Raw genomic sequence first — 16,285 nt, forward strand, 5'->3', positions numbered from 1 at the left:
GTAAATGAAAATACAATGCATGCCTCTCTGATGAAATTTTGGCCTACCTGAAAAAGTATCTTGTGAAGGTGAGAAACAGGAGTTTGCCAATTCCTTTCCCCAAGGCCATGATGATTGTGTAGTTTATTTTTTTTATTCTACATTTACGCATTCCTGTGAAAAGCATTGAACTAGGAAGTTTTTCTCAATAAAAAAAAACCGTGGCTGTCCTCTTTGCTACAGCAAATAGGTACAGCCAAATATGTCTTACTGTACAGACATCACTTCGATCAGTATTTACTGCATTACATAGCTGTATGGCAGTGAAGCTATTTTAAACATACGAAATGCATTGGAATGCAAATCCTTGCTGCGTGAGCCATCCATGTCTCATTTTCCTCTACGGCTTGCACTGCCTTTCAGCTCAAAACTTTAGGGAGGTGGCAGCTTTTGTCAGGGTAGCAACCAACCAGCATGCGGCTACCGATCACCTCTATGACACGAAAATACAGTCTTTCTCACATTTTTGGCTATATTCTGCTACTGTGACATTGATGGTTGTTGGACTCATGACATAAGCCATTGGTAAGGACTCAAGTTTTTTTACCTTTGAAGTGGAAATGACCCTGCCTTCTGAAGTTGCACCCAACTATAGACTAGCCCTGTGTCCTGCGGTATATGGATTATAAAAATCCACAAGTGCTTCTCCATAATGTGGAAGAAAGATACTCACTAGCGTCCAAGGGCTACCAGAGTCTCGGACATGTACTTGCGGGCATTGGGGTGGTTTGGATTCAAGGTCAGTGCCTGCTCGAAGTCTTCCAGGGCACGTCGCAAGTTGCTGTTGTTTGCAAACCTGCACAACCACAAAGAAAAACAGAGCTTTAGTGTAAAGTACAGCACAACAGTCTCTCCATCATCACACGTTTCAGTAACAAATGCTTTTCAGTAACATTTCATTGGCTATTCGTGTTTTTAGAGCACATCGCAGAGTTTCAGACATAATAACCATTTTTCTTTTATACCTAGCTAAGTCACTAGGTGTGTGCCAGTGGGCTACTCTTCTAGCATGCTGTCGATAATATTTGGTTAGGAATCTGTTTTCAGAAGGTGCCATATTGACACCAAAAGCCACAGTCATACAAAACCAAGATCACAAGCAGCAAGCCAAACTGTGAACTGGTACCACAGTTCACCACTGCTGCAGCTGCAGCGCTACACACGTTTTCATGCAAATTAACCAGTAATCACTAGCGCACATTCTGCATGCATTCTGACAATGGTAGCCTGTGAATTTTCCCTGTAACTTCAGAATTTGTTAGTGACGCTGGGCTGCATTGCTCTTTTTCATTTATTTCACCCCAAATGAACAATTGTTGAATATACCACTGAAAATAGTAGAATGATCAAAAATAGGAGCAGTGCTGCAAAGGGTGATATTTGTCTCAAAAAACACATCGCCTTGCAATAACAGTGGTGATGAGTTCGGCAAAGGTTGAAGCCGAGGCTACAAACGAGGCACTTGTTTTGTGCACACTACTAATAAAGGGACAGCATACAAATCAATTTTTGCAAAGGTGGAAACAGCAGTTACAGTTTATACTTAAGCAAAGAAATCAGTATGCTCCCAGCCAAGGAGGTCAACTCACAGAGCACCGCGTGCCACCAACGCCTCCACGTTCTCGGGGTCAATCTGGAGGGCCTTGTTGAGGCAGCCAAATGCCTCACTATGGTTGCCAGCTTTGAAGTGCATCACTCCATCTTTCAGGCTGCAGTTGGCAGAAGGAACAAGCATGCATAACAGTCAACCAAAGAAGACTCTCAAAGCAGAAATCGTGAACCGTATTACCGCCTTTCGAGGATAGCCAATCTGTGTAGACATATGGACAAATACACAGTAAAGCAGCTAAAAAATAGTTTTGAGTAACTACACGCAATTGTGACCAGCATGTTCAGTTTGATACGTTTCTGGTGACCATTTCATTTTTAAAGTCAAGGCTCAACTTATGCGGGACGACATGTATATTGCCTAAAATGTGCATAGCAAGGATTTTCGCCTTGGAGCATGCAAAATTTTCAACTCTCTCGAAATGGATGCACCATACCAATGAAGCTTCTAGAAATCTATGTATCACCATCAACAGCATGTAGACATCTGAATGTATTAGTATGCAATGCTGAATAAATGACCATTTGCAGCATCAGCCTTTTGAAAGTCTTCTTAAAAAAGCCAATTCAAGCGATCAAGCTTGCATGATGTCCAGTGATATCTGCTATTCCCGAAGACAGTAAAACATATGCTGCATGCCACGGCAAATCCACAAAGTAGTTGCATGTGACACACCTAACGGTGGGAAACAAAAAGTGATGATGTGCACTTTAAGTGGACAAGCCACTAGATTCAAGCAGTCAAGCCAGTTCATTCTACTCTATGGCAATAATAAATATATCTGGGGTAGACGTCCCGAAACCACCATATGATTATGAGAGGCGCTGTAGTTGTAGGCTCTGAAACTTTTGACCATCTGGTGTTTTTCAACGTGCACTGACATGGGACAGTACACACGCCTTTACCATTTCGCCTCCAGTGAAATGCGACCGCCACGATTAGGCACCACGACAAGGATATTAACTTTGAGCCAAGTTGTAGCAATGATGTTCACTGAATCCTGCGCCTGCACCTATTAAGGCCTATAGGCAACAAGTTCACCATTGAGAGCATTTGGGAATGCAATTTGTGCAAATGATTGCAAACCCCCTAAATACAATGCAAAGTGCACAACATGCATTTGTGAACCGTGTTTCCCCTATAATTGTGGTTATAACTGCCATACAGAAGAAGAGAGGCATTTGAAACAGTTATTATTGATGCCTAATGATGCCATCGATAATTGCCTAAAAAAAAATTACATATATGATGCAGTGCATATTAAAAAATAAAGCATTAAACTTCAGCATCTATGCTAAAGGAAAAGTGAGCTTTTTAGTTTTATTATGCTTTTTCTTCTCTCATGTATTGTACTGTAAAACTAGAAGACAACATGGATGCAGTAACTAAAAAACCAGTTGAGAGTTGGTGTTTCACAGTTTTGTCGCCTTGACCTGTACTTTTTCAATACTGGAATTACTTTTTGTTTTTTGTATTTACTCAGTTATTGCAATTTTCTCGTTTGACTTCTCAGTGAAATTTTTTTTTCATGCACTCACGTACAAAGTAATTAAGCTGTTAAGCAGCAGAATTTTGTAGCTGCAAGAAAATTGAGTGGCAATTCACTTGTTGCGAACTACTGCCCAGATGCCAAACCGACTGCACTAGATCGACTGCAACTACTGATCAGTTTAAGCTCAAAATTCAACCTAGAAGGAACTCCTCAAAAGTGGGCGCAGCAGGAAAAGTTTCACTAGTACAAAAGTAACAGAAGTCTGACGTGCATGTTTTTCTAACACTGTGAAACAGTAATTTCCTTACTCTCATTTTTATTAGCCATAAATAAGCAATGCAAGTACACTCAAACCTCAATATAACGAAACCGGTTATAATGAAATATCGGTTGTAACGAAGTAAATGAAAAATAGTCTTGCAATAAATATAGTGTTAGAAATAAACTTTTATAACAAATTTTTGGATATAACGAACTTATTTCGTGTAAGATACAACTTCGTTTAATTAGGTTTGAGTGTAGTACATCTACAGAAAACATTTTTTACATAATCCTAAGGTCCTTTTCTTTTTCTTTTTTGCAAAACATTTTAAAAATCGGCAATAAATAAAGCAAACTGTATAGGTTGCATTGGGCAAATAAAGTTTGGGTAAATAAATAAAGAAGGATTAGGAAAGGCTGGACTGATACAGACATGATACTTGAGAGTAGAAAGGGCAAGGAGGAGGAACCCAGAGCCAAGTATTATCAAAAACAGAGGCACATAGATACTGGGTGCAGGGATTAAGCAGTGATTGAAGGACACAGTGCCAAGGCATTACCTGGCCAGAATTTTGCAGGGCATGTGGGCTCTATATATGCAAAATATGCAAAACTTACAAGCTGTTTACGTCACATCTGTGGAAATTAAAAAGAAAATCAAAATTAATGCTTGCAGTACATTGGAATAGCAAAAAAAAGTCCCATCACCACTTAGAACTCTTACAAAACACTGCAGTGAAGCCCACACATAACTATAGTGTGGAAACTGAGAACACAGATGCACGTATGCAAAGTCCCACCAATTCATTTGTATTGAGAAACTACCTTTGATCCCTAGCATAAATCTACATGTGCAGTACAATTGTTAAAATACAGCAACTAGCCTTGCATAACTGTGTAGCAACCTTTCAGATAGAGATTTTTAGAGATGCACGTATGCAAAGTCCCACCAATTCATTTGTATTGAGAAACTACCTTTGATCCCTAGCATAAATCTCCATGTGCAGTACCATTGTTAAAATACAGCAACTAGCCTTGCATAACTGTGTAGCAACCTTTCAGATAGCCCTTGCAAAATGCAATGGCTAGAAATATGGCCCTGCCTTTCAACACTGTTCCTTTTAGAATGACAGTGCTCTTGCAGTATGCAAAACGGCAATATCATCAGCCCTGTACACAAATATACCAGTGTTTGATGCACTTACTGTTAACAAGTGATTTGCCCAGAGAGATCACAATACAACAACCACCAATCAAAGCTTTGTTCCTCCTCCTTGTCCCAAAATCTAAGATAGTTGGTTTAGAAGACCACGTCGAAGAATACAACAACCAATCATTTTTGCACATCCTTTTGACGTGAATTAACGATGCTCAACAAGTGACTCTTTGGTCTCTATGCGAAGAAAAGCAGCACCAACTCGAGGTCCAACAGCTCTTGAAGTTTTGTCGTGCAATAGAGATTGTCAAATATGAGAAATTGTCAAATAGTAAATGCTGATGGAGTCAACAACTTGACAAGACTTGCCCTGATGAAGACATGGCCCCTTTTGCAATGTTTTCATGGGCGCTAACTCTTGACTGTTTTCCATTACCTCAAGACTAATTTTCCTCTGAGATTCTGTCTCATTTAGATTCTAAATGTCAGCCACTCAATGAGACTGATGTTCACACAGAATACATGTGTCTGTCTGTGTGCACAATCCCTTTTTGCTTCTAACAAATATTCTTTGCAGTCTGAATCGCAGGTCGGCAACTCACTTAGACTCACTCAAGAAATATATCTTGCACTTTAGACTCGCTCAGACTCAGACTCGCCAAACTTTTTTCTAAAACGAACTCACTTGAACTCGCACCCACGAAACTTTTCTTCAATCTGACTCGCTCGGACTGAAACTCACCCAGACTCGCCGCTCTATTCCAGTCTCAGTGAGTAGACTCATGAGTTTGCCAACCTATGGTCTGAATACAAAACACTAAAAACTACGATTTCACAGGGTCAACCAACTACGCAGTCCCTTATTATGCAAGTGGCCATTGGGGCAACCCAGGACTATTTTTAAGGTTGTGAGCCAACTGCACAAACACATTGTTGCAGTTGCATTCCCCCCTTCTTTTTTTCACGCTGATTAACAGCAGAAAAAAAAAAACGAGGCAGATATGCAGAAAGAACAAGTCATATGGAGCACAGAAGAATCAGTTGCACAGGGGTAGGCAGGTCACTTGTCCCTTCCCAGCTTGTCTGTAAACCCAGCCGCATACTTTGAACAGTGGCCGCATTTTGTTTACGACACTTAGTATAACACTGGAATGAACCTAGCACAAACAAATTTTAAATTTTGATCAAAAGTATGGCGGTTATTCCTGCGTGCTTAACTACCATACCAGGCTTGCCAGGTTATAATAATAAAAACTACAAAGGAAGCCCAAAAGAAGTAGAAAGTATTTGAACTTGCCCATTCTTGCAAATTTTTTTAATTATAAAACAAAAATGTCACTCAGATAAGAAGAGCAATTGACAAAAATATGTTAATTTTGTACAAAGAAAACTATGCACAACTGTGATTGATAGCAGATATATTTACTTTTAAACATTCTTTCCAGGGTAGTTTCTATTCCGTTGAATGCGCGTTTGCCAGTGCATGAATAATGTTACTATTGATTTCCCCAACTTTTACTTGAGCACTAAACTAACCAAAGCTATCGACAAGTGCATTATTGAGAATCACTATTATCCATTGTGGTTATAACTAAAATAACTATATTTTCTGGTAAAAAGCACCAAAAATGCCACAAACCATACAGCGAAAAAGAACCCTGCTACATACATGTTGGGCTTGACTGACAGCTTCCCGCCCCCCCTAATAAGCACACTCTCAGCAAATGGGAAACCAACACCTATGTAGACTGCACAATTTTTTACCAGCGAGATCACTATGGCTGCAGCATGCACGCTTTGGCACTTACACTTACATCATGACCCTTCTCCTAAAGCAAGCACTTAGCCAACCTACATTACTGAAAGTGACACCCCAAGTGACTGCCTGAAGACGCAATCCGATATATTCTGGTATTTATGTTATAAAAATTGAAATGCTGCACTAAATGCATACAGATACAAGAATTTCTAACACTTAGAAACGATGATGCCAACTGGAGGAGTGCACACCCGGTACCAACTGAAGAAGTAAAAAAATTGACAATATGGCGAGACATGCTAGTCGGGCCAAATTTAAACATTGTATCATGCCACTGTCTCGTAACACGGCTCGAAGAAGTGTGATGTCTATAACTACTGTTACATGTGGGCTCCTGCTGCACTGTGCAGGAAGAAGCTGTTGTCAAGCCACGCAAGGCATACCTCTTGTAGGCCCACTTGGACGACTGGGCCTTTCGCAGAGCTGCTGCATACTCTTCTTTGGCGTATTCTTTCCTGCAATGAAATCAGTAGCATATGCATTAAAGGGCCGGTAAACAGGCTCAGACTTGCTTTCACACCCACCAAACAAGCTCGCCAATTCATACAGTAGACTCTGGCGATCGCATTTGCCGAATATAACAGCACTGCGCACCACGCAGACCCTCCATTTCGAAAAACAATACTGTGCCTGTTTGTCTCGCCTAACCAGACCCCCCTCGAACTATGCACAGAATGACGAAGACTTGCCCATGGGCAAGATTATGCACCACTGAGCTCGTCGATTGGTTCTTCACCCTACGAAACGGTGCCTTGGCCTTGTCGATGCATTTTCAGCCATGCAGTTCACATTTTCATTTTTCTGTGCTGCTTTCTATTGTTTTGTAGAGCCTGAAACTCCGGAAAAAAGCGGTTTTGCCAGAACGAAAGCCTCCGAGAAAAAGAGGTGTGTCCCTACTTTACTGCGAGGGAAAACGTGCTCCTAGCTTCCCACTTCCTGCTCGCGCGGCTATAACATACTCACATGGCGGTAGCTCCGCTCGGTCGTTGGTTGTACGCTGAAGCCTTATCACGGACGTGGTGTCACATTGCAAAGTGGGCGGAGTCATGCCAACGGGCGACTCCTTCCCCACCCTCAGCACTATGACCTTCAAGCATAGCACTTCCATCTATGGCACCCATTAGAAAGTGTATTTTGTTGCGGCAGCAGGCATAACATGGATGTGGCATTCTCTCCAAGTTGATGTAAGAGCGATTTTCGTGACCCAGGAAAGCCTACATAGCAATACGCGATAGTGAAACTACCCTTGAGATGCAACTATGCAAGCAAAAACTACAACTAGGACGCAACCATGTGTTCATCATAAGTAGTTTGAGTACTAGTGATTAATTGTACTTGGGACTTTTGAAGTCATCGGGCTCATTCCAAAATTGGTGTACCATATTGTGTCCTAAATTATGTACGTCGTGTGCTTCATGATGCTTCACCAACCAGCCCAAGTTGTACTATTTTAAATCACTATTAATACTTGACCCAAAACATCCATGCATACAAAAAGCTGAACACCAGAAACACTGCATGTCCCAAACATTACGGCAAGTACTCCCAGAAATCCCCTATGAGCCTCCTGTAGTGAAATAGTGAAGCATCACTCACATATGAAGGGACTTGGTAAGAGATGCCTGCCTCCAAGACGGTATTCCCAAGGATGAACAGAGATGGCTAGCAGTAGTAGGGTTGTTGAAACCAGTGGTTCGCTCGAGAACTTCTTGATAGGAGCGGCCATGAGTGCTCATCAGCCGCCTGCACGCAAAGAAACAAAGTGCATCACAAACAACCCAAAGTGACAATTGTAATATCAGGAAAAGGGCCAACTAGTGGACTCACTTGTGGTGCGACGGGACCTCTTCCTCAGTAACCAAGCCCTGCAATATGTTTAGGGTTAACTTAGAAAATTAACAAAGTAGACTACAATTATTAGTCGAACACACTATCCCCGATATGAATGAGGGCACCAAAAACACCTTTAGAACAAATCTTGTCATTACATGAGATTCACTACAACACGACTTAATTGTATTGAGAAATCTGGAGGTCCTATGGCTTCTTTGTACAACTAAACTTCAATATAACGAATTACTGGTTATAACGAAGTACTAAGTGACCAATAGCTTTGTCATAAATACAGCAGAATCTCAGTAAACGGAAGTCTGTTAGACGAAACTTTTGCTTGAATAGAACAAGTGCTTCTGACAAGACTCGTTTTGTACTTGTACTCTGCAGCCTTGTTCATCTGTCAGTAAATGCAACTCCTGTTAAATAAAAAATTTCTGGCCCCTTCACATTACGTTAAATGAAAGTCTACTGTAGAATGTTACGAATATTTTTTAACAAACTTTCAGATATAACAATGTATTATCGTGGCAGATGTGAGCGACTTCAGTGCTGGTCGCACCATGATGCCATGCGCTCCAAGATTTTCTCCAAGTGTGATACAGATTGTACACCTGTTGTGTGAAGAGAGGCAGTTGTTTGTGCTGCATGCACACATACAGTTTTGTCTTTCCTTTTTTTCCTGTTTTCCATATTTTGTGCAGCTCTTTATTGCGTTTCATCGTTTGGTCCCAGTGTACTGGGTAGGGGTGCCAAAATGTCATTGCACAATACCTATCATCCGTTGTCAAGCAAGAGCACATACATAGGGTTATGCATTTTACACCAGCATTCAGTATTCAGAGAGGGGTCAATACAATGCCACCTAGTTAGGCCTGATGCTACATTACAAGCAGCCTGCTTTATCTCCCCTGTGAGCTCATTCGATCCTTCACTGACCCTAGGACATGATACATATTGCACTGATGATGGAGAATGAAACAAATTCTATCCAACATATCACTAATGACTTTGATGTAAAGCAATCCACAGGAATCAATACCACAAACACGAAACTTGTCCCTATATTAACATGTGGCACAGCCACACACAAAGCTTTATGAACCCAAAGGAGTCTTAACACGCAAGCAGCTGAACAGCTACTCTCAAGAGCTCCAACACAGATACTATTATCCGGATTAATTGAGAAAAATTTTAGCAACTGTCAAAAAGGTGTGTTACAGTATACAGGCCTTCCTCAAATCATTATTAGAGCTCAGAGACAAGGATGAGAAAGTTCACATGCAGAGGCCAGAACATATAGCCTTATTACCAGCTTCATCACGTGCTGCAGGTCTGCAGGAAGTGCATCTGGCTTCATTGACAGAATGACGCGCTCAGATTCCGTAGAACAGCTGATCACGACCGCTGTAGGTAAAGAAACGAGCCAAGATTTGTCAGTGCATGTTCATTCCCAATGCAACGTGAACACAAAGCTAACTAACATGCCTCACCTCTAACAAGGTCCTTGGTTTGAAAAACATCAAACGGGCTTTCGTGGGCCGAGAATGTGGGCACCTGATTCAGTGGGCAGAAGGCCTAGAACAAAAAGACACATTACCAGTTAGATAACTGTGCTCCAATGAAAGCTGGCTTTATGCAACTGCCGGTTAAAGCTCAACCTTGGTAATTCACTTATACAACCTTTCGAAGTTCTAAAACAAGACAGAAGATGCATGAAACACTGCAAACCTTGAATAGACTGAAGAAGTGTTTGCCTGTTCCTTAATTCGAGCTACAGCAAAGCTTACACTAAAATTTAAAATTACAATGGCATCCGCCGCTGGAACGAGGACACACTGAAGCCTAATTACAGGTCTGTAAGTAGTTATCTGGAACAGAATCCAAACAGCTAATGGCTGCACACAAGAGGTACAGCCAAGAACAAAATACGCAGACAGCAGAAAAGAGAGAAAAAAAAAGTGAGACAAGCAGGAGTCTTCACCCTCGGCAAGGATCTTCTCCCTGCCCTCAGGTGCACATTTTCATGGGCAAGAGGGGGGCAGGCACCGTCATGTGTTACATTCGTTCCAAGCCCGTCATAGGGGTGGGCCACATGTCTTGCAGAAGGATGTTGGCCAGAAGAAGAAGCAGATGTGGCATAACATGATAGTCCATTTCTCGCACTCTCTTTAACCAACACAAGACCTTGAAGGGAGAGCATTTTGTTTTTTTCGCTCGCTCACATAGTCAGGCTTGCTGCTGTGCCCTAGAAACAGTGTCAAGAGGATACACACTGCAGACAATGACAACCATCAAGACAGCATGAGCGCTGGGTGGGGTGTAGAAAATACTCACATGTGCTGTCAGCACACGTGCACACACTGCACAGAAACTTCGAGAAAAACACTTTTTGTTTCTCTTTTGCATTGCCCTCTTTCTGTTTTTTGTCTCGTGAAGATTGAATACCAGAACTGGTCCTTTTATGCAAGGCATTCAAATCTCGCAAGTGACATCTACCAATCCCTTGGTGTGGTGATTAGCTACGATGAATGTCTTCCCCTTCCTAGATGAGAAAAGCAGAATCATTAATAAAGAAAAATGAAAAGCAAGGGCACTGAATGAAAATATATCGAGTTGAAGTGACACAAATAAGAGTGGGCAAACAAGGCACAGTGGTGCAGAAGCAGGGGTCTTGCCACTGTCAGCGACAAAGAAAGTTTTTTTTTTTGGAGACTCCAGCCCACAACATCCACTGTTCAAGTGCTCTTAATTAGATCAACAAGACAGGTCTCCAAAGCCCAGAGAACCAGTAATCTCCCAGTCATATAACTAACATAAAAAATAAACACGTGCCGTTAAATAAACGTGAAAAAGAAAAACTTTTAGCTTAGCACAGAGGTCCGATACATTACAGCAACCAATGACTTCACAAATGACCCTGCCGTCTACATTGTCCACTGGTGTTATTCGCTAAAGTTCAAACTGGGAATACAGACAATTTCTTTTTTGCCCAGTAAAGGCATAAATGAGAACTTCCAGTCCCACCTTAGTTCGACCTGCCAGCCTTCTGTCTTTCAGTTTCTTCTTATAAACGAAGGGTTGGCAACCTGCAGCCATCATGAGCAGTATTATGCGGCCCCTAGCACAGCATAAAAAATCTGTCGCTTCCTGCACTTGTCACTTCCTATGCAAAGGAAGACGCCAGTTTTGACCTCAGATGGGGTTAGACAGGAACAAAAAATAAACACAAGTTCTATTCCAGTTTGCACACAATCGTCAATATGCCCAATTTCTTCTCTAAGCTGTAAAGCCCCCCCCCCCCCCCTTCCTTCCTATTTGCTAACTGGCCGCTACCGTGTCAGCTTCATGTAACGAAGCCCTTTGCCCCAAAAGCTGCCGACCCCTTCTCTAAACACGCCTAGCATATTTAAACTGCAGCACTGTTCTACCTTTTGCTCGGGATCAAAAGTTTTTTTTTTTTAATGGCATTTTCATGGTCTATGAAACCTCGATTACATGACTGAGGTACCATGCAGAATCGTCACACAATTTAAAACTAAGAATTTGGGCAGTGATGCTCTTTCTTTTAAGTGTGAATACACTTTATAAGCTACTCCAAACCATCCACCGCCGTCGGCGGCATCCGCAGTCTTCTCGCTATCTTTAAAAGAAAGAGGACTTGGCGGGCTGCAGCGTGATGCTCTACCGAATAAGCCACGGACGCGACGCTGATATCGGTGTCAGTAACGCGCCTTATACCCCCTCCCTCTTCGCTCGCTCCTCCGCTCTCCTCGCTCGCTGCAGCTGCGCGCGCACCCCTCTCTCTCGTGCCCCTCTCACAAATTTGCTTTCTCCTTGAATTTAGTCTTTCACTCTTAATGACCAGCGGTTACCTTACCTACATGCCGGACCCCTGTCCATTTGTTTTTCTTAATTTCAACTATATCCTTAACCACTGCTTGTTGACTAAACTATCTTAAAACAGGAATAGAGCAGAGTGGGTCAGAGAACAAACGGGAGTTAAAGATATCATAGCTGACATGAAGAAGAATAACAGGACATGGGCTTGGCATGTAGGCAGGATAAATGCTGGTCATTAAGAATAACTGATGGATTCCAAGAGAAGACAAACACACGAGAGAAAATGAAGAAATTAGATGGGCAGATGATATTAAGAAGTTTGCCGTTATAATGTTTACAAGACAAGTTCAGATGAGCCTAAAACAGGAAAGTATTTGGACCGCCATAACTGTTTGGGTGACAACTCTAGCAACTCCCATGTATGTATATATATATATATATATATATATATATATTCTAATCAATCAGCTTTTATTTGTCCTTGCCCCGCCGCGGTGGTATAGTGGCTAAGGTACTCGGCTGCTGACCCGCAGGTCGCGGGTTCGATTCCCGGCTGCGGCGGCTGCATTTCCGATGGAGGCAGAAATGTTGTAGGCCCGTGTACTCAGATTTGGGTGCACGTTAAAAAACCCCCGGTGGTCAAAATTTTCGGAGTCCTCCACTACGGCGTCTCTCATAATCAAATGGTGGTTTTGGGACGTTAAACCCCACAAATCATTTATTTGTCCTCGAGAAATACGGGAATAGCAGGGAAAAAAGCCGCAGTACTGCGGCTTGACAAGTATGTCCTAGAAAACAGATCAAGATCACATGTGATTGAGGTGTCTTCATGTACAATGTTAAAGCCTCAAAAGTGGATCACTGTAGAAAATGAACTGCCACGTAAATCAATTTCCCATTCTATCAAGGTACATTATACTAGTTTTATTAAAAAGGTGGTATCATTACATAACAATGAACTTTGATTATGAAACTGCAAAGGGTGGGTGAGCGCTATAATTGAGTAAATTAGTTTCTTTTTTTCCTTGCACTGTAGCAGAAAGGAGTCATGCGAGGTGGCATTGGCATGAAATCGCATAGTAATGATGATTGATTTGTGGGGTTTAACGTCCCAAAACCACTATATGATTATGAGAGACGCCGTAGTGGAGGGCTCCGGAAATTTTGACCACCTGGGGTTCTTTAACGTGCACCCCGATCTGAGCACACGGGCCTACAACATTTCCGCCTCCATCGGAAATGCAGCCGCCGCAGCCGGGATTCGGACCCGCGCCCTGCGGGTCAGCAGCGGAGTACCTTAGCCACTAGACCACCGCGGCGGGGCAAAATCGCATAGTAAAACAAGGCTAAATGATTTTATGGACGCTTCGCAGAACTAGACAGATTCGACATAAAATGCTGATTATAGCATAACCGGATGATGAGCAATTGAGGCTCCACTGTATGTCAAATCTTACACATGGCTTCCTCTAAATTTTATCTGAAACCAATTGTTCTTGCATTTTTACATAGCCTGGAATTTTTCAGTTGGATTTTACACTTATTTGCTGAGCATTTGCATTACTGTACATTTGAAATTTAAAGTTGTGTTGAATGAACTTGCAAGAGTGAAGTCTGTTTTAGAAGCTGGAATAATGCTATACACTTGTAGCCATCTTTTTTTGCTATTGTATCTAGCCATGCATATAATATGAACAGGTATTTCAGAACCAGCTGCATGAATGCAATTATATGAATGAGAAACTGACCAACTTAGAATTTGCACCACGTTAGTTTGCAGCCTTAAGCTTTTATGGATAATTGTATAATTGATCTCTCATCTCGCTCTTGACAAGAAAACTTGCAATACATAGACCAAAAAATGATTATGTTCCTGCTCTACTCTGCACGCTATAAAATGGCATGCCAACCATACAGATGTCGCCTCGTGGTGCACACGCTACAATTTTCATGTGCGGACAAAATGTCAAAGACAACATTTTTTTGCATAAAAATCTTGCATGTTAATTAGGCTACAGACTCGTCTTTGATATACTGATTACAATGTCAAGGCTAAAAGCTTGCACATGGAGCACTGCCCGTTGAATATTGCATAAATTGATGCAGTGCAGTAGCGAACCAGCTTATAAAACAGCTACAGGGGCACTTTTACACCTTTCTTATGAATCATGGGAGCATGTGCCATCTATGTATATTACCAATATCATCACCTGCTGGCAAAAAGATTTGGCCAGCAAACAATGCTAATGCAGAAGCATGCCTAGCTTCCAAAACTTCTCATTTGATTTTACCAACCACCTTCATAAAACTAAGTGAAAAAAAAAACCTCAGCACAGACACCGTGGGTCTCTTTCATAAATTAGGCCCTCAAACACATTTGAAGGACCTATTAACAAAAGGCCTCTCTCGTTTCCCTTCTCTTTATGCCCGTGTTCATTTGCGAGCTGCCTCGCAGTTCACGTGTTGATAAAGCGGTGTCAGTATCCACCTTCAAGTTCAAGGAATCTTTTTTCCCTACACCTTTCATACTAATGCACACACCATTGTAAAATAAAAAGGCTAGACAACTTTCAAAAAACCGCACAGGTGTTGTTTTAGCCAGTGGCCTCCGTGCACATAAAATTGTACATAAAATTGCACATAAAATAAACGAGGTCAGTAATTCTGCGAAGGCTTCTTTTTGCCTGTGTACCCACCAGAGCAGCCTTCGCTTTTTACGCATTATGTGCGTGCAAATGTTACGGTATTCACTATGTTTTCCCCCTAATCACAATCGTGTTATTCTCTCACCCTATTTCGTGGGGTGCAGGCAATGCGTCTTTTGTTACATTGGCAACAGCACGATTGCTACACAGGATAGAAAAGGCAAAAATGGTGGGCAAACTTCCCCTAGATACGTCACTCGCAGCTCATTCCATTGGTACCGCCGTGCAATCAGTGAAGAGTGAAATGTGCTTATGTGATGCCTTCAAGATAGAATAGGGTGTAGGCGTTTCTCTCGTATATTCCAGGCTGAATAATTTCGAACTGCGTGCCCATATTGATGGTGTCCTCAATTATATATTCAGTCCCAGCATTCAATACACACAGCCCACACGTTAAAAAGGGAAGCTTGGATAGTGTTAGAGGGCCCTGCCAAGTGCAGATATAACTTACACTGCCAAGTGCAGATATAACTTACAATAGCTTCATGGCTTCTTTAAATAAACACGCAATAGAAGGTTTATTTGAATACAAGTACATAAAAATAAATAAGAAACATTGTTTTTCAGTTTTGTTCCATTATTGTGCCACTCACAGAACTTAAAATAACCTGTGAAACAGTCAGTCCTTGAGCAACTTTACTTGCGAACCTTTCCCATAGTGTATTAATGTACCTGGAGATAAGCTAAAATGAAAGATTGAACAGTTCAAGCAATTTTCATTTTATTATATTTTATGTGCAATAGTGCTGCCTTGGCTGTGCGCCACACCGACATCTAAATATTTGTATAACTGCATTACACCCTCGTAGACATTGCGATTACAGCAGTGATTGCATTAGTTATAAATGAAGCATTGCTTGATGCTCTCTAATGGAATGTGCAAAATTCAACACATGCTTACTATTTACTCCACTTAAAGAGGCACCGAAAAATCAAATCAGTCTAGACACATTATTCTTGCAGAACTCTATTGTACTAATTTTGTCATCCGATGTTAAGAAGAGATAATGAAAGTCAATCTTTTATGTTTGAATTTCTACCAAACCCTCAGCATGAACGTCACTGCAATGTTACAAATTTCTATATCTTTCTTGCGTATTTTCACGATAATCTTCCAATGACATTTTCTGACACTTGCTACGTCATGAGTTTAAAGAAGTATAGATGCAAAAACTTTGGCCTCGCATTTAACTGCTGCAATCTGCTGCCTCGCGTTTTTATGCTGCGATGTGTTGCTGGGGCCTTGTTAGTAATAACACAACAGAATGTTTGTTACAGCATGCAACAGATAATTAAATACAGGCCCCTCATGATTGACTAGTTTTAGTTTCGGCTTGAGAAAGCTGCAAAAACGAGAAGCCTCCGGGTGCAACTATTGCCACCTAGTGTGTGCAGCTCTCGACCACATCAGTAGACAGATCTGTGACTGTCACATGGTCCGCATCAAGAATTACTTTCTAATAGGAAATGGGACTGCAGTGTCGCCAAACACATAACTTTGATATTTGATTGATATGTAATGTTTAAC

General features: G+C 41.6%; 1 protein-coding gene across 8 annotated transcripts in view; it reads right to left on the bottom strand.

Annotated features, from left to right (window-relative positions):
* LOC119164176 (uncharacterized) overlaps nucleotides 1–16,285 on the bottom strand; it is a 71,632-nt gene that overhangs the window by 21,489 nt on the left and 33,858 nt on the right. For 6 of the 8 annotated variants that reach the window (XM_075892322.1, XM_075892325.1, XM_075892329.1 and 3 more), the window contains 8 exons: nucleotides 9,703–9,787; nucleotides 9,522–9,616; nucleotides 8,204–8,241; nucleotides 7,973–8,119; nucleotides 6,760–6,831; nucleotides 4,020–4,037; nucleotides 1,629–1,748; nucleotides 713–835 (listed from right to left, as the gene is read on the bottom strand). In XM_075892322.1, the coding sequence (XP_075748437.1) occupies nucleotides 713–835; nucleotides 1,629–1,748; nucleotides 4,020–4,037; nucleotides 6,760–6,831; nucleotides 7,973–8,119; nucleotides 8,204–8,241; nucleotides 9,522–9,616; nucleotides 9,703–9,787 (698 nt within the window). Of the gene's footprint in view, nucleotides 1–712; nucleotides 836–1,628; nucleotides 1,749–4,019; nucleotides 4,038–6,759; nucleotides 6,832–7,972; nucleotides 8,120–8,203; nucleotides 8,242–9,521; nucleotides 9,617–9,702; nucleotides 9,788–10,193; nucleotides 10,458–10,546; nucleotides 10,686–16,285 lie in introns of those variants that run through there. The other 2 variants (XM_075892338.1, XM_075892316.1) reach the window with 2 other exon arrangements.

This window comes from Rhipicephalus microplus, chromosome 1 (assembly GCF_043290135.1).
Source record: "Rhipicephalus microplus isolate Deutch F79 chromosome 1, USDA_Rmic, whole genome shotgun sequence".
Taxonomy (NCBI): domain Eukaryota; kingdom Metazoa; phylum Arthropoda; class Arachnida; order Ixodida; family Ixodidae; genus Rhipicephalus; species Rhipicephalus microplus.